The sequence below is a fragment of the Chionomys nivalis genome, chromosome 16 (assembly GCF_950005125.1).
Source record: "Chionomys nivalis chromosome 16, mChiNiv1.1, whole genome shotgun sequence".
In the NCBI taxonomy this organism is placed as follows: Eukaryota; Metazoa; Chordata; class Mammalia; order Rodentia; family Cricetidae; genus Chionomys; species Chionomys nivalis.
In genome coordinates, this window is record NC_080101.1 from 48834167 (window position 1) to 48853923 (window position 19757).

General features: G+C 40.0%; 1 protein-coding gene across 1 annotated transcript in view; it reads left to right on the top strand.

Annotated features, from left to right (window-relative positions):
• The window catches only part of Prex2 (phosphatidylinositol-3,4,5-trisphosphate dependent Rac exchange factor 2), a 283473-nt gene extending 265339 nt beyond the window's left edge, over window positions 1-18134 (top strand). Inside the window, exons 39-40 of the mRNA XM_057790240.1 lie at window positions 5709-5776; window positions 12326-18134. Of these exons, the coding sequence (XP_057646223.1) occupies window positions 5709-5776; window positions 12326-12371 (114 nt within the window). The 3' untranslated portion in view covers window positions 12372-18134. The remainder of the gene's footprint in view (window positions 1-5708; window positions 5777-12325) is intronic.
• The last annotated feature ends 1623 nt before the right edge of the window (window positions 18135-19757 follow it).

A 19757-nucleotide genomic window follows, 5' to 3' on the forward strand; every position in this document is an offset into this window, starting at 1 on the left:
TTCAGCTGTCTTCCCATCACCAGAGGCAATACTACTCTCTCTGTGTGTTCTCTTTTAAATAGAATGATTACCTAAACTGTAACCCAACGGCATTTGAAGAACCAAGGTAACTTGGTCTTAAATTGTTTAAATTCTTTTTAAATTGCACTGGCTTCCATTGTTCTGATTAGAAATAAACTTAAAGCAAAGAACGCCAGACTACAAACCACAATTGCAGAGAACTTAGACAACAATATGGACTCTAAGAGAGACTTACGTAGGTATAATCTACATGGGAAGTAGAAAGTATAAAAAGACAAGATCTCTTGACTAAATTGGGAGCATGGGGACCTTGGGGGAGGGTTGAAGGGGAGAGGGGAGAGTCAGGGAGGGGAGCAGAGAAAAATGTAGAGCTCAATAAATATCATGGAAAATAAATAAATAAATAAATCTTTAAAATAAGAAAATAGAATTGAGCTAGTACAAAAGACATTTAAGCAGTGATAAGAAAAATGAAAGTCATAAATTTTATATATTTTCTGTCACAGTCCTTTGGCCTGCTGCAGCAAAAACTGACTTGCCTTGAGTTATTCACCGACAGTGACTTCATTAGATATGATTTTGTAATTATAATCAGTTTATTCATTAAAACATTACTTAGGCAAATATAAGCATTGTCAACACCCCTGGGAATTGTTCCCAAGATTTCACTAGCAAGGTCAAGCTAGCCAGTGAAGAAATAGATGGAAGAAGCCAACAGGGAGCTAACTTCTACAATGCCCATTGCAGCCCCAGTGAGTGGGCATGCCTTGGCTCTTCTGCTTTTGGAATCCTGGTGTAGAAGTTGACTGAGTGGAACTTATAAGGTCATGTGGGGACTGGTAAAGTAAAGTTTAGACCCACCAGAAGAATGCTACATTTTTAAACTGCCATATGATTTAAGAAGGACTTAGAGAAGTAGATGCACAAATTCTGCTTTAAAAAACAAGACAAGCTTGTAAATTGTCACATCAGAGGTGGGATTTAGGTTAGAAACCAGAGCAAAAAGGTAGATGAGGTCTTCTTTGCCTTTTCTATGTTATGCTCAGATTATATGCATGGGAAGCTTTGGTAAAGCTACCTCACAATTATGACTTACAAGGAGAAGGAACTAGAGTGACCCTCTAGCAAACATTCCATTGCAGAGTTTACTCTAAGTTGATTGCACATGCATTCTTACCTGTGTGTCTGAGTAGCCATAAACCTCTGTAATATGTTTAATCATTAAAATGAAAATGGACATAGAGAAACCTCTGTAATAGCTTCAATTATTAGAATGAAAATGGACATAGAGAAACTAGAGATAAAGAGAAGTTAATACACACATGTCTGACTTCAGTGCTACCAAGTTCATTACAAGCATGATATGCATTTGTAGTATTAATATTGAATGTGTGAAATAGAATCAAAAAGATTGGGAAGTCAGGCAGATTCCAAGTCAGGCATTTTTATCACTCCTTTATTCGCTCTCTTTTTTATAACTGGGTTGAGAATAGGTAGCTTTCTTCCTTTGAGGCTGGTCCCTTAGCTCCAAGCTATATAACCTATAGGACAGAGAGAGCTGGAAGACACAGTGTATTGTACAGGGCAGAGAGAAGTGAAGACCTGATTATCTCTCCCTGTGAAAGATTGCAGAGCTTCAGGCCCTCTCTTTGGGGATCAGACTGGTAGCCTGATGCCCAATGGATCAGCTTGTCATGCTCCTGTAAGCGAGCATCTTTCTTCAGGCACTGGGCATTGGCAGGTGGTGAGAGATAGGTGGCTGGTGCCCACTCCTCCCACATGGTCTCCAAGAGGCTACAGTGCAAGTCTGTTCAGTAACCTAGCATGGCTTTTCCTCTTTCTCCCTTTGGATGGGAAGATTTAGCCATTTAAACTTGACCCTGGAAGACATGGTGCTTAAACATTTTTCATCTTTACTAAGTTTTGAAGTATTCAAACTGTTTTATTATTGAATCTTGTTGTGGTGCTTGTTTATTGGGTTTTTGAGACAGAGTCTTATTCTGAAGGCCTGGCTAGCCTAACTTTTTAGAAGACTTAGTGCCTCAATTTCCCAAAGTGCTAGAATTATAGTCATGAGCCATCACACTGAACTTACATTATTAAATTTGAATTATTATTTATTATGTTTTAATACTTTATTTGCTATTCATTGAAATTGTACAATAAAAAATATAATGAATAAATTAAGACTGTCCTTTCCTTTAGGAAAAATAAGCTATTGATGGGATATATATATATATATATATATATATATATATATATTTGCTTTTAGAGACAAACTATGTATGTACTTTTCATAGAGGAGTTTTTTGAACTCACTTCTTGAATATGAACAAGAAGGAAGTACAGTGTATGGCCCTTACAGGTTTCTGGAGTGATTGTGAACAGTACTTTGACACAACCAGATGGCTGGATGCTGAAGAAGAAGATTAAAGTAGAAACTGACTTTAGTATCAGAAATTTTTCAAAAAACTTTCCATGGTATAAGTTATGAATACCATGTTAGTTCTTTAATAGAAACCTTCATAAAAATTTCTTCTTTAGAATTCTAATAAATACTTGAACTCTAAAGTATGCAACGTCCTCACCTTCGGGGTCACAACATCAAACACTCTTCACTGAGAACAAAACCAAAGGGACGAGGAGGTCCTGGTCTTGCCACATGGCAAGCACCTGGAAGCCTAATGCCATCACATAAACACTGGCAAAGAAGTCCACCAGAGCAGAAAAGACTGTGGACCCAGGACAGGCAGGACAGGGAGCAAGCGGGCACACTGTGAGCCCAGCCTCTGGACACGGGACAGGGAACATGCCATCACACTGTGAGCCCAGCCTCTGGACACAGGACAGGGAGCGTACCATCACACTGAACCCAGCCTCTGGTCATAGAACAGGGAATATGTCAGCAGATTCTGAGCCCAGCCTCTGGACACAGGATAGGGAACATGCCAGCACACTGTGAGCCCAGCCTCTGGACACGGGACAGGGAATATGCCAACACACTGAGCCCAGCCTCTAAACACACGACAGGGAGCATGCCAGCAGACTATGAGCCCAGCCTTGGACACGGGCCAGGGAACATGCCAGCAGACTGTGAATGTGTTGGTGGCTAGGACCTGAGCCTGTACGTTGTGTGTAGCGAATGCTTAAATGAAGTTTGTTCACTGAGTTACTTCTAACCAGGGTAAATGGGCAAATGCATTGGTAGAGGCCACATTAGTAACAAGGAGCAGGGTCTCATGGCTTAACTGTGCTATTTGAATCCAGCACTAGTATTGATTAACTGGATTCATTCAGGGCAGGGTTTTTGCTTCTCAGTTCCTTAGTTTCTTTGTGTTTCAGTCAGAAGTAGTAATAGCACTTTCTTGATAGTATGTTTGTGAGGATTAAAGAACCAGTAACTTGTTTAAAACCATACCTGAGATGTCAAATGACCAAGGGGGTTATAATAATGACCATGCAGTATTTTGGGAATCTTGAGAATGAACGCAATGTAGACAGACAAAGGACTAGGGAAGTTGTCTGAGCAGACGGGTGCAACATGAACAATGGTGTGAAAATGCAAATAACTGACAATTCAAATGCATGGAGAATTATAGAGATGGATACAACAGAAAATATGCCGAGTTGTTTCCAGTTAAACCAGTTATTTGAAAAGCGTTCTCTTAATTACTTAATAAAATTACACAAGAACCATACATGAATAGTGTTCTCTCTAGTTACTAAACTTATTTTTGATGAAGGTATGACTTAGACATTCTAAAACTAATTTTTGTACATATCAGAATTGAAGCAATTAGCAATGGTAAAATAAACAAGAAAAGAGAGTTTGGCACTGACAGAGAAAGAAGGTACAAATAAGGAAAAAAGAAAAGGCTGGAACTGCTAATAAACTCTGTGGCATTTTAGTGGTTTCTAGTATGACCTAGTATATATATCCAACACACATTCACATGCACACTTCTGTGTACGCAGTATTGCACACATATATTGGGCATAGATGTAGACAGAGACGCATGTGAGCTTGTCAGTAAACTACCCTGTCTACTAAAAAGCTCTCAAAGCAGCTTTTTGCCAACAGTAACAAGCACACACAGTATCCAGATCTTGTCTTCTAAACAGGATTTGGAAGGAAGGAAGAAAGGAAAGAAGGGAGGGAGGGAGGGAGGGAGGGAGGGAGGGAGGGAGGGAGGGAGGGAGGAAGGAAGGAAGGAAGGAGGGAAGTTGGGAGGGAGGGAAGTAGGTTGGGAGGGAGGGAGGAAGTGGTAGTGTCCAAGAACAAATGGTAACGTATTTGCTAAGATGAGAAGACTGTCCTGGGCAAAAGCAGGAATTGACACATAATGAAGATATATCAAGGTGCACATGAACTCAAAACTGTCAGTACTCATAACCAGAGCAGTCTGAGAAAAAAAATAAAAAAGAACCACCACCTCAATTATAGAGTTGCTGTGGTCATGGTGTTTCTCACAGCAATAGAAACCCCAAAAGAGTTATTACATAATAATGTCTAGTACCCATCCAAAGTATGAAGGTTATCAGAGATAAGTTCTGAGTAGTTATCATAGGAGCATGAGGCATGTTCACAAAGTGCAATATGAGATTCTGCACTGGAGGATCCTGGACTAGGAAAAGGAGCCTTCCAGGAGCAAGTGGTGGGATCTGAACACAGTATACCATAATTAATAGCATCATGCTTGTACTGACTCCTGGTGTTGATAAACCATGGTTAGTGGAAATTTTAATAAGAAGGAACACTTGGCAAAGTGAGTAGAAATCTATTTGGTTCTTGCAGATATTCTCTTAAGTATTTAATGTCTTCAAAAGAAAGAGGACAAATTTCTGTTCTTTAATCCCTTCTTGAATGTCCTTTGTGCTGTTCACCTTTCCAGCTTTGATTTCATTCTTAGTTTTATTTTGAGAGAGTCTATCCTTTGGGTTTCTCTTCCTTTTTTCTCAGCTTTATTTAGGGTAGTATTGAGTGTGCAGTATGTACTTGGAGCATTTCAGGGTTTTGTTTTGGTTTAGCCGCTCTCCTTTCTTGTTCCCAGCAGCAAACATTCATAGTTGAGTCAATGTAACTAGCTTCCATTAGGAACCAAATAGTGGTTGAAACTCCATTCATGAAACAGACAGGTTGCAGGGTCCTTTTTATTGCTGAGGAAGATTGTATTTATACCACCAACCTTGAGTCAAAACTCTTAGATGTCATGAATTCACATTCATATGGCTTGTGTAGAAATTCTTTACAACTATTTAGAAGATGTTTTCTTGTGGAACATTATTACACTTAAAATAACTGTCTATCTAAAGAGATGTAGGTATGACTCCTGTGCTAACATGTGTGTATAGTATGGTCATATCCTGTTCTCAATGTTTTAAGTGATTAATTGCTTCTGAAGACAAAGACATAAGGTGCGGGAATAAATGGAAATTGGTTAAACTCACTTTTGAATGAACCTAAGGCTATAGGATGAATAATAAGTATTTAGAACCATATAGTTGAACTCATAGAAGCATACACAGAGAATGCTTTTGAATTTTTGAAAGCAGCCATATAGTGGTTTTTGTTGTATTCCTTTTTAGTGTCTCTTCATGTTAAACAGTGTTGTAATAATGCCTCAACTCAGGTTTATTTGAATTAACTCAGACTATTATTGAGCTGAAATTACTTCCCCGACTTTCAGGGTGCAAGAGTTCAGAACACAGCGAAGAACTTGGGGGTTAGAGACCGGACTCCTCAATCAGCTCCAAGGTAAGTGTAACCCCATCTACCCCTTACCCGAGGGCTTGCTGGCCTCTGGCAGTGTCAATCATGACATGCTTAGCTCACGCTCAGTGTCATACTGACACCAGTTGTAACAAGTTCAATGGGTGAATCCAGCAGGGAAGGTTGACAAAGGACCAATGAATGCTCTCGGACATAAACAGACTTTTTATTTGAAACACAAATTCAGAAAGAAGAGTTAAGCAAATATGACTCAGAATGTAATTCATATGTGCCAAATGCCAGTCTACCCCTTCCATTGCCCCCGCTGTTATTGGCATGCCCTTCCCCCCCCCCCGCCATGATTTGAAACCTGTTTAACTCACAAAGCCCATGTCATTCCTGCTTTGAGTTTTGTCTGAGTTGTTCTTTTTGTCAGACTTCCTGGTGTCCTGGGTATCACATTGTAATGCTTCTTTTTTTGTTATGTTACCATAATTATTAGAGGGTCTCTGCCCAACCCAAATCTGAGCTCTCGGAAGACAGAAAATATTCTTTCATTTCATCAGTGACTACATACGACATCAAATATCTAAATGTATTTCAAGGTCATGTGACAGAATGAATGAATCAATGAACTTTTTGTCGATTCTATCATATTCACGGTTCGCCAGTTATCATATGAAAGGACTCTGACTTACCTTTAAAGTGGATGAACATAGAGAAATCCTATCCATTTGATTTCCCATGCTTGGGGTAAGCAGTCATCTATTTTGAAGTGGAGCAATGTTAAATAATTACTCCTACATTTGATCATTATTACAGGTTTGCATCTTAACAAAAAGTAGACATCTCCAAGCCTGACTCAGATAAAATGTTCTTTGTTGGTGTTCAGAACACCTTATCGAAGAGAGAATGGCGATTACAGCCATTTATGAAATTATACCCCATTTTGAAAAACTACTTGGGCAGTGAGAGCGCTTTCAAAAGGGTAAACATATTTCCCCCCCCGAAAACGGGTGGGGTTATCATGTTCTAGCTGCATTTATTTTAGTGCTGATTGCCAGCTCTACGTGATCCTCCAGTCCTGTCAATGTTATCCTTCAAAGCTGATTACATGAGAGTCTTAAGTTTTTCTCTTGCTAAAGGATCATTTCACACGAGCGTCTCTCTAGGACCGTGAGCAGACATGGCATATTTGTGTAATAGGCCCACTGCAGTGTTAAAATTCCAATAAGAAAACAAGATAATAACTTTGCAAGGTATTTTCAGCTCGAGCCTTAAACAGTAATAAACAGTGGGGTTGGGATAAGGCTTCAGCGCCCTGATCAATAAACCAATACCCCAGCTGAGCACAAGAAAACAAACTGATGAACTCAAGCCTTTTTCTATTGGATTATCTTTAAAACACTTGAGATGAAACATAATAAAATGATGCAGCTATAAAATCGACACGTTGTACAAGGGAATAACAGCCTTAAGAGAGAAATAAAAATCGTTTCAAATTTTTATTTACTGTTCCATGCATTCTGCATATTTGTATTAGGGAAAGACGGTGTGTGTTATTGTTGCCTCGGGGAGGATAGTAGCCCAATTCAAAAGTACCAATGCAAGCCGGACGATGGTGGCACACGCCTTTAATCCCAGCACTCGGGAGGCAGAGGCAGGCGGATCTCTGTGAGTTCAAGACCAGCCTGGTCTACAGAGCTAGTTCCAGGACAGGCTCCAAAGCCACAGAGAAACCCTGTCTCAAAAAAACAAAAAAACAAACAAAAAAAAAAGAGTACCAATGGTCCTGCAAGAGCTTCCACTTAAAGAAATGAAATGTGTGGTTGGGACATAACTCAGTGGTGGAGCTCTAGCATGTTTGCCTGGAATGCACAAGAGCCAGGATTGAATCCTCAGTAAGGAAGAGACAGGAAAAGGGGGAGGGAGGAGGGAAGGAAGCAAGAGAGAGAGAAGACAGAAAAGGAAAAGAATGGAGGAGAGGTAGGAGAGGGGGGGAGGGGAGAGGTGAGTGGAGAAGGGGAGGGGAGGGCAAGGGATAAGAGAAAAGGGGAGAGGAGAAGAGGGGAGGGGAGGGGCAGGCAAGCCACAGTGAGAATACAGAGGCTCACTGAGGCCTCGGATTCCTCCTGACAGGAATCAGGATTTTCCTCAAAGACCTTGGTTCTCAGGGCCAAACCACCCACTGGCAAAGCTGGCAAAATATTTCCAGAAAGTTCATTCTTAGAGGTCTAGTAAGCTATCTCTGCCTGAGATTTTATTTGGCTCAAATCTCCCCACTGACTTCCATCATTGTATCCCTAAAATCCACTTCTTTCTATATTATTATTATATTATTATTATTATTTTCACTCAGCAAACATATAGTGACATCTATGGATTTTCTGTTATGTGTTTGGGAGGGGCAGGTCTTTTGGTTAAAGCAAGATGAGAAGATTCCTCAACCTCTGTGACTAATGGGTGACTGATTAAGGGTGATGAGGAGTGTGGCTGGAAATGTAGGCAGAAGTTAGACAGGGAGATACCTACAGGAATAAGGAAGATTTTTCATTTTAACTTGAAAAAAAAAACACAGTGGCATTCCTCCCCTTCACATGTGGAAAATTGGAATCTTAGGGCCTTCTCAGGTGACACTGGGGTGGTCCATCGGAGGACAGCTAGGACCAGAGACATGTTTGAAAAGATAGCAAGAAGAACCAAGGTGAAAAGACAGACACTTAGAGGCATAATTAATAGCTGAAGAACTGGAGAGGAATTAGTGGGAAGGAACATTCTAGAATGACCATGAGACCTTCTATCTGGATAAAAGCAGTTAATAGTCTCTGCCCTGGAACAGTGAATACAGAGGGAAAGAATATGCACTGGACAAAGATGGTGATCTCAGCTTGGTCACACTGAGATGTGGGCTGCTCAGTCTATAGGTCTGTCATTAAGGCAGACCTACCGTCCTGTGAGTCCCAGGTCACTGAAGACCTGAGTGTTACTACCTGGTGGTAGGGAAGGCTACAAATATCACGGGGTTACACTGAATGTGAAGAGCAGCAGAGGAACAGGATGGAGGATGAGCAGTCTGCAAAGGTAAACAGGGCGGGAGTTCTGGAATTCACAAAGGAAGAAGCGGCCATGGTCACCACACAGGAAGAATGGACATCCTGATTCACGGAATCAGTATGTTGCATCACCGAGTACTGAAGTTTAGTTGTTTTAGATAGATTGGTCCTGGTACACAACTTTCCTGAACATCGTTGCCACTCGGCTTCAGCACTATGTGTCTGAGATATGTCAGGAATGGCCTTTGATAGCAAGATGTCAAGACAGATAGGAAACCTGTGTGTTCAAGGAGCTTCAGCATAGCAGGACACAGGGACACAGACAAAGCCACACATATACGTGTGCATGTGTGCACACATGTGCTTGTGTATGTGCACGTGCCTGTGTGTGCACGTGCAAACATGTGTACATGTGCATACTTGTATGCATTTGTGTGTGTGTGTGTGTGTGTGTGTGTATGTGTGTTAGACACCACTGATATGAGGTGGGCTTGGAGAAAGTTCTACCTAGCTCTGGCTTTCCTTTGTGCCTTATGTTAGTGTGGTAGTAACCAAGAACCAATGTAAGAGAACCATGTGAGGCACACTGGTCTTTTTTTCTGTTATATTGTAAACCTGAAACCATTGTACCATGAGAGTTTGCCTTCTTTTGTGTAATTTAGGGACAGCACATATCAATGTTTGAAAGAGAGAGAGTAAAACAAGTCCCAACTCTTGTTCTCCACAGATCCTTCTATAGTAAGGGGTGTGTGTGTGTGTGTGTGTGTGTGTATGTTTGTGAGTGTGTGTGTTTTCTCTGAGATTCCAATTTCTCATCTGTCCCATGGGAGAATTGCTGAGATACAGTTTATTTTGACTATGGAAGAGGTTCTGTAGTCTCCATTAGACCATGTAGGGAGGTAAAGGTATGGTGTAGACAGTAAAGTTTGGGGACGCTGCTTGATGCAGCAATATAAGCCCAACAAGGAAGAAGAGCAAGTGGAGCCAGGACAGCCCTCATTCATGTGGAGCCTCTAGTGCCCATGTGTAGGACAGGAGCTTCGCATGTAGGGCCAGCAAAAGCCCCCCCCCACACACACACACACTGTTCCAATATTAGCTGCCCTAAGCAGAAGCCACAGTGCAGCATTAGAGTCCAACTCCTTACCTATTACACTTCACATCCCAAATTCATCTGCCTGGGCTACACTGCCCGAGCTGTACAGTTTCCATTACAAGTGTGTCTGAACTCAGATAACCCTGAGTCACTTCCAAGAAGCCTCACAGCAGCTGAAGCTTCCCAGCTCTGCAGTAGACAGAGCTATTATTGCATTTGGTGACTTCAGGGAATAGCCTTTGCTCCAATTTGCAAGGCAGACGTTTCAAAGACTCATTTCTCTGCTAGAATTGGTCGTATTGGGCACAACCATGCAGAGCGAGGTAATAGGATGTGATAGGTAGGACATTCTCCACCAGCCCTCCCATCTCTGTTCTTCCTGCTCTCAGGCCTCTGTACTTTGCCACTATGGAAACAGGAAGGGTAAAAATTGAGAAAGAAAAGAACCTTCTGATTGTTCTGTTTCCCCAGTCCCAGGAGGCAGTTTGAAGCAGCATCTTGTACTCCAGCTGCAGAAGAATCTTCAAACTACATCAGTTCAATTTAATGTGTTCTTTTCTCTGGGAAGACAAAACAAGCTTTTTAGCTTTCTCCTCTCTGTGGTGACAACCTATAAGCCACCTTTTAGGCATGAAGTGCTTTGTGCAAACCTCCAAAGACAGTAACTTCTGGCTCCCAGACCGATAAAGTTCATTTTATTAGCCGAACTTGCAATTTGCTATTAAATCATTCTCATTTCTCTCCACTGGTTTAGAATTAGCATGTTTTTATTTGTTGCATGGGGAGGAAATTTATAGTTTGCTGAAGTGACTAACAAAGCTTTTAAGTTCTGTTCGATGTACAGTGCAAAAAGGGAATAAATATTTCCTTAGTGACCCCTGTTTGAATCACTTTCAAAAATCTGGAAGTTTGGGGAGTCGAGACTGGGTGTATAGCTTAGTGTTAGAGCATGTGCTTATCAACCATAAAAGCCCTGAATTCCATCCTTAGTAGCCATACGCAACACCCCTGACAACACACACACATGCACACGCACGCACACGCGCACTGGCACACACATACACACACACACCGCATGCACATACGCACACACAAATGCACATGCACCCACACACATACACAGATGCACCCGTACATGCACACACACACACACACACACATACACACGAGATGTATTTAAACTGAGTTCTGCATTGGAAATACTACCCTAATGTACAAAGCAGGACAGTGTAGTCTTAATTCTTCGTAAGGAGAACAAGCACTTTAGCTTAGTGGTTCTCAATGGTGGGTCATAGTCCCTTTGGGGGTCACACCTCAGATATCCTGCATATCAGATATTTATATTGCAATTCATAACAGTAGCAAAATTGTAGTTACAATAGTAAATATAGTAATATAATAAATATAATAATTATAGTTATAAGTAGCAATACATAATTTTATAGTTGAGGAAATATATTAAAGGGCTGAAATATTAGGTAGGTTGAGAGCCACTACTCTAGTTGTACTGTAAGGAATACATGTGGCCTTGAGGTCACTAGCATTATTCAGCAGTATTTTGTTCCCTTTTGCTTTGGTTCTCCAGTTAGCTTTTAGCCCCTCTGGCCAACCTGTGTAAAACTAATGACTTCTCCTGAGCTGTGGGTTACTCCGTTGTGGTCTCAAACAACTGGGGCTAGCTGTGAAGGAGCATGCCCCAACCTCTCTGCCAAAAACGTGAATTCTTTGAACTTGGGGCTCCCACTGACAGGTGACTGGTGGCTGGCTGTAGCCAGTCGTGGAGCCTCAGAAAAGGCCAGGTAACTAACTGTGTCGTGAGATTCAGGTTTCAGCTTCTGTCACATCAACCCATCCACAGCCAGCCTCTGGTCTAGAGGGATAGTGGAAAATGGGGGAAATTTATAGTAGGTGTAGAGAAAGCTGTAGGTCCCCAAGAGATAGAGACCACATCACTGTAAGGTATCTGTGCCGGACAAGGTGCTAACTATCATAATGACACTGCAGCCTGGCATTCAAGGGATTGATTTTACTATCAGCAAAGGAAACAGACAGCATGGAGCAGAGCAGCAGGGTCTAAAACGGTGATTCTCAACCTGTGGGTCATGACCCTTTTGGAGGTCATATCAGATACCCTGCCTATCAGGTATTTACGTTCCAATACATAGCAGTAGCAAAACTATAGTTATGAAGTAGCAATGAGGTAAATGCAAAGTGTTGGTTGTCAAGCAGCCTTCTGAACGTGCTCAAAGAAAGGGAAGTATTTTCTATATCAGAGGTCCAGATTTTTGGATCAAGCTGATTCATATACTATATTCCGTGGAACAGTCAATGTGGTGATGGCTGATGGAGCCAAGAAATTATTGAATGCATTTGTTCTTCCAATAGAAACACTCTGGTGAGGGTGGTATTCTAACTGATTGTCATCCTGTCCTGTGTCTTTTCTAGGCTGTATAAGTTGTGTGAGCCACCACCCCCAGCAGGAGAAGAATAAGCGTTCCCAAGAGCCAAGCAGGCAGAAGCTTCCAGATGCTGACCAAGTCAATGTTCTCCACTGAAGAGAAAGAGATGCATATTTAAGATATAACCCCTCCCCCATCCTGGTGTAAATAACTGATATTTGGTTCCCTTTGGATATTTATGTTGGAATTAGCAGTTCATTCAGACAATCCAGCCTCACACTCTATGTTCTGACGCTACAGATTCGTATGAGGGCAAAACTCACTGCTGGAACCTAGAGGGAAATATACAGTGATAAAAGATGAACTGTTTTCGTCCCTTTCTCATTCATTAATTATATTGTATTTGTTTTTAACTTCCACACTGGGCACATGTAATACTTAACAGTTCTTCCTGAAGAAGTCTGTCACTAAAATGATGGCCACACTCTGGAAGCCACCATACAGAAATGTTATGGACAGTGTCGATCGGGAGACACAGGTTTCTGTCTCCTGCCTGTACCGCACGGAAGTGCATGTGTGGGAGGTAGGAAATTACACACCTCCGCTTCTCCTAAGGCGTCTTGGTAGTGAAGGAAAAAATGAAGATTTCTTGACTTCTTCCCTGTTGTCAAGACTGCTTGCTCTCTGTGTAAACATTCCAACAGGCAGGTGCTTCTGTAGATCTCTGCAGTGAGCCCTGAATACTGGCTGACTCTATTGATGGCTGTGGGCAGGGAGTTGCCAGGATTGGGGAAGGGAGAGGAGTGAGTGAGGAAGAAAAAAAAAATCTATTTGGAAACTCAACCTTGAACTAAGACAAGTTTAATTTTTGAAGTCTTCCTGTGAAATGCCAGACACTTAAATAATATACCATCAGGAGTATTTTTCTATAAAGTTGTATGAATAAGATGTGAAAATAGGTTTATTTGTTGTACTTTGAAGGGCCTTTAGCAAAGAACCTTGATAATTTATGCAACTTAGGTATAGACTGTATTCATTCTAAAGTATATGCAATAAACATTCTGTGTCGCTATACTAATATTGTTTTTATCACCATGAGTAGATTAATATTGGTTTTAAATCTATAATTTTAAAGATAATTAAAATATCCTCGCTGTGATTATGATAGAGTTGTGTTTTGCTTAATGATAAGGATAAATCGTGTCCTTAGGTGATACTCTTGCTGTGCAAATGTCATGGGATACACTACACAAGCTGAGAAGATGGCATGGAACCATCTCCTATGGGCTGTCTGTCACTAATCCAAGGCCATATGCAGCACAGGACTGTGAATGGATGTAGGCTAAACATATGAAATCCTTACCTTAACTACAGTTTTGGAAAACTGTTATTCAGTTTTACTTTATAAACTTTGTAATGACTTTCAGACTCTCATTAAAAGTTCTCTTTACTGCCAGTGATATATTTAATTAAAAATGTATTCCAAAGGCATGGAATATATGTGTTCTACTAGTTAAGGTGAAAATGAATGAACAGAGCACCTGATATTATTTTTAATAAATCCACGTGTGACTAACAATAGGGAAACCAACATCAGCTGCTAAAGAAAGGCCATAGTATTTTGAATTTAATAAAGATAGGACCTGCATTTGCATATTTATATGACATACTTGCATAACTTTTAGGAAATCAACCTTCTTGCTGCCATCAGCACACAACGCCAATGCTCTGGTAATTCAGATTGTCCTCTGCTGAAGGTCTGAAGAATGAGAACTAGTTGACTCACAGACCCTTCCCATTGCTTTACTGTTCTTTATTCATCATCCCAGAAGGAAGCCTCCACAGGGCTCCACAGGGCTAGGAAGCATGGTTATAGCTCGTGGAGTATATTATCAGCTTTGGGACATTTATAAGTTACTGCATTAAGGACCCACTCTATATAACAGAATGTGATCAATGTTATTTCTCGAGTTCAACATATTATCTTTGTACACAGCACTTCCTAACTTTAAAATTTTGTTAGTGGTTCATAGTAACATCAATCAGTCACTGTAATTTTTTAATGTTATAGAATTAGAGCCACTATGATTTAGTGTGTACTAAATGGTGCCTCTGATTGCCTAGCCCACATTTATTATTTCATCTTCACATAGCCTTGTAGCAGTAAGGAAAGATGACATTGTTCTGTTGCCCACTTTCTATAGCTAAGTTAAAGCAAAGATTAACCCAGAACCATGCACACCTTCACATGGTGAATATGGTAGAGTCAGAGGTTATCTGGGAAATCTATCTTCTTTATGTATCATTCTGCTTTTCTTTATTAATGAGAGCCATTATAATATTGACAATTATTTTCTTAGTAAACTTAATGATGTGTATCGTCATTTAATTATACAAATTATCTTGCAAAATCAAGTGAGAATATGCAAAATGCCCTTAATGTACGAGAACTATAGGCTCTCCTTGGCATTTCCCATTCATAATTGGAGAGTCTACATATGTATTGCAAGCCAGGAGTAGGACATCATATAAAAGTTGACTATAATTCCAAAACTGATAACAGTTAAAAATCTTTGATAGGTAAATGATAATTTTTCAATACCTTAATATAATGTCTTCTTTTGACATTGGATTATCAGAAGGCCTTGAGATTAGGACACACTTGCTTTAATGTTGCGCTCTCCTCTGTGACCAATGTTTATTGACAAATTACTAAAAAGGTCTGCTTACTGTTCTTCCAATTTCAGTATGTGGACATGGGCCATTGTGTGCCCACCAAGAGATTTCATATCTCACCATGGGAACTGAATTGTGTACTATCTTATAGGTTTCCATCATTGGTTTCTAGGATTACAAAGTTGAATTCTGTAATAATACAAATATTTTAGAACTAAAATTATAATCTATTTCTTACTCCAAGAGAAAGACAGACAGAGGATGAGAATTTCTGTTCCAGATTTACTTGTCAGGTTGGTAGTACTAAGTTTCTAGTAGATGTGCTCTCCTATAAACCAGCACCTGATCTGGAGACTCAAACTGCTTTTTTTCCATTTAACACATGTTTTTCTAGTGTCTTCAATCCCCTGTGTATCCAGTGGCCACTCTTCTTGCAGCAAGAGGTTCAATTGAAAAAGATGGGGTTGTGGCTATGAATGTGGTTGACCACTTGCTTCACACACAGGAAGCCACATGTTAAGTTATGTTGGCTCTCCTTTAAGGCCGAGGTGGCTCACTCCTGAAATACTGGTACTCAGAGGAGACCGATGCAGTAGGATTTCCAGATGTTCGTGGCCAGCCTGAGCTACAGAGGGAATGTGAGGCCAGTCTTAACAGCAGTGTGAGATACTGCTTACAAAGGACAAAGATACCACATAAGAACGGCACTGTTTCTGACTGTAGTGATTGTAAGCTTGAGCGGTTCAATTCAGAATGACATGGAAGTTGACCCTATTCTACCTTTAACAGTGAAGAAAATCAATGAGAAACACATCCGAGAGTAGGTATTAGCTAACCTTAAGCAAACAAAATCCTTGAGCTAGTGCCCTGTCATGGGCACATAGATTTTATAGGCAATGTATATATGTACTGTTTTGGAAGCTTTAGGTTGATAGTAAATTATTCCATGTAATGAAAGCAAACACATTTCTCTCTCCAACAGTCACGTCTTCTCACACGAGTCCACACGCTGTAGTCCTGTGGGAAAGAATTCCACATAGCTTAGCTGGTGCTGTCTATTTATAAAATCATTATATTGAAATTTCAAAGGAATAACCTTGCTTTAAGTCATTTGTCCTTTAAAAACATCTTAAACTAGTTCTAGACTCTTCACTCTAGTGGTATTTAAACCGAACTACTAAAGTTTAGTATTTGACTGAATTGCTTCTGAATTTGGGGAAACTTTAGTTTTTAAAGTTTTGTTTTTATGTGAATTTTCCTGCAAGTCTATAGTTCTTCCTTAGCCAGCTACGATCTCATTGCCATGCATATGCATTAGTATAGATTTGTATATATACATTTATTGACCAGTGTTCAGAAATAACCTACTTGTCCTCTGTGTGAGGGCAGAAGATTCCGAAATGGTTTAAGGTGACCTAAGTATCAGTTAAATAAAGTATACTATACTTTTCTGTAGAAAATCTGTACTCTGAAGAAGGGGACATATAAGAGGCGTCTTTACCAAAAAATGGCCCCAGCACAATAATTTTACAAATGGCCACCACTTTCCTAGGTGTTGCAATTCTATGCTGGTCATAATGGCCAATGTTTGCTTTCAGAATCTTTGGCTACTTTAATGATTTGCCATTATCAACATTGTTAGCACTCATGTTGCCCAGCACTACCTGGCATCCAAGGAGGTATACTGAAGGAGAGCCAGTCTGTGCATACCTTGAGTGTGACCTAGTGGGAAGACTGCTTCACTTGGGACAGTTTCTTCTCTCACAGGGATAGATTCCTGAAGTATACTAAGTCTGCCATATGATATACAGATATGTGTATGCATGGGTCCTTATACAGCATATATCAACTACTTTTTATTTTGTGATAATTAACTATAAACGTTAGATTTGGGAGTTTTATTTGTATAGAAATATGAAACAGTTTATGGGTGGCTAGTATGATGTCTGCTGTAGACACAAGTGCTGTCTAGGTTTTAGGTGTGCCTGTGGGAGCATCTTGTTTGCTGTGTTATTTTGCTATTTATGTGAGCCATCTTTTCTTTTTCCCTTTTTGGTCATAACTGTGACAAATTGTCCGAGACAATTAACTTACAAAGAGGAATGGTTTATTTTACTCCAAGAGTTGGCAGTTCTAGTCCACAGTCAGCTGAAGTCTGTGCAGTGAGTAGCACTTTAGTGAGTAGCAACTCATGGCAGGAAAGGATTGCAGAACAAAGCTCCTTTGCTCATTAGCAAAATCACAGAGATGAGGAAGAGATTTGAGCCCCATGGCCCTTTAAAGGCAGGCCTCCTCAGACACAGGAACCTCACCAGGCTGGGAATCCAGCCCTTAACACAGATTGCTCTGGGAGACAATGCCAGGGTCCCAACTGAATCACTGTCCAGTCAATCTTAAATCTACTTACCTGTTTTACCATTAAAAAATAGTCTAATGGACATAAATGATATTTATTAAAAGTACTGGGAACACCAGAAAGAACAAGGATTGGGGAGTTCATTTTAGGCACACACAGTAATTACTGTCATCCACTCATTGTCATTCAACAGATGTTCTGAAAATTCACTTAATAAGACCCAATCAGAGTTGCATTGGCTATAAATAGGATATATAATATATTTAACCAGTGTATTGGATATATTTAATTAAAAAATCTTCACAGGGTCCTTATATCTCTCTATATACAATAGCCACTTGTATCTTTTACTTAAAATTTTATTATTCATAAAATAAATCTATTCTAATGCCATGTGTGTATTGTATATTATACAGGAATACTAAGTTGTTGAAATATTTAGAAAGCATACATTTTGAATTTAAATCTCTAATGCCTCAAGCAAATTTTTTAGTTTCAGAGGTAAATATATTTTTGTAACTGCAAGTATATGAGTATACCATAGCTTTTGCTTTAAAATATTTTTGTAAGCTTTCATTTACATAATATTCTTTTTTAATAGTAAAATATAAAACTGGTTCTCTAAAAGTAACTGTTTTGACTATGTCTATATTTAATATTATGTAACATTCAAAATTCAATGATGTTTCATTTAAATGTATTATTAGCCATTTTTTCCTTTGTAAAAGACCCATGTAACATAATTTTAATCATTCCATATTTTGTGTATGGTTAAATTTGTTAAAAGCTCATTTTGTATTTTATATCATTTATTTTGTCCACATAAAAGATTGGAATAGTAATGTTATGTGATAAATGTCAATAATAATAAAGCAAACTATAGTATGAGCTTAAATTTGACCAATTCCTATTATATTCTTGGAAGGCAAAAAAATAAAAATAAAATGTTCACGCTTTAAAGGTTGACAAGCTCAGGATGAGAAACAAGCTAGGTATGAGACAAACCTTCCATGGTAACTGCTGGGAGGTTTACTATGGCTCACAATCTAGGAAAGCATGTGGAGTCTTCTGAATTAACCAGCCAATCTCTCAGGTTTCCCATTCTTAATATGCATGAGCTGTGATCATCCTAGTGGCTAAGGATGTCACAAATCTTAAGTGATTCTTAAGTCACTTAAGGTGATTGATTCAGGGCACAAGCCAAGGAGATATCTATTAACAAGAGAAGTGCACAGTAATGAAAAGCAAGCAGGGTGAGAAGCCTGCACTGTGGACGTTCAAGGAATTTAGATTCAAATAACATGCATTTTGTGGGTGCCTGCAGATACTGTACAGTTTACCCACTGTTACTAAAATGGACATTAGTAGCTAAACACACATAGATGACTATTGGCCATACAGAGTTCATGGTCTCAGGAGAGGAAATATTGATAACAAAAGATTTGCAGAGAGAACATCAGGTAAGGAAAGGTGTTGAGCTTGCAGGATGAGTAAGAGGAGCAACAGAAGCAGTCATGTAACAGAAGCAGGTTCACTGTTTTGTGGTGGAAATACACCAGGCACATTTGTGGGGTGGTGAGTGCTTGAGACTGGTCAGGATGAAGGTTTGTGAATGTGATTCTAAGGAGGTATAGATAGAGATTTGAGTTGGCTCTGAGCATGTGGGTCTGATGACTGTGTTGAAACTCCTAGTCAGCGCCAGAGCATCATGAGCTGAGTAACTGAGATACATAGATGATGACTGACGTGAAATTATGGATTCCAAGTGGTGAGTTTGAAGAGTGCACATGCTACTGATTATGTTGGCCTGCTCAGAAATTTCAAAATGAAGATAATCTGAGGAAAGAAATCAATAAGTAGACTTTCAGTGTCTGGGCACTGCTGGTGTATGCTAAGACAGCACATTTAATATAGTTTTAAGAGTGAGAAACTACAAGCAACAAACAAAAGCCATCTGTATTGGAACACAATGAAAAGTATCTGTGTTCCAGAACAGAGCTATTGGCATGCTCTCCTCACTTCTTTCCTTTTCTTTTTTCACCCTTTTCACACATACATACCATATACCACACACATACATACCACATACACACACACACACACACACACACACACTTGAGGGAAATAGGTTTAAGAATTGAAACAGAATTGCTGTGGGCCTTCGAGCATGCTTGTAATCTTCATGCTTGAGAGGTCGAGAAAGGAATGTAGCATGGTCCAGGTCAGTGTGGGCTTCATAGTGAGTCCAAGCACAGCCCAAGAAACACAGTGAGACATTCACTCAAAAAGAAAAGAAAAGGATTGAGCCAGAAACTTGGGCCTGAGCAGGCCTGAGACAGCAAACTCCACAGGAGCAGGACTGAACCAGGAACCTAGGCCAGAGCAGGCCTGAAGTAGCAAACCCCACGGGGGAGGACTGAAACAGCAACCTAGACTGGAATGTACC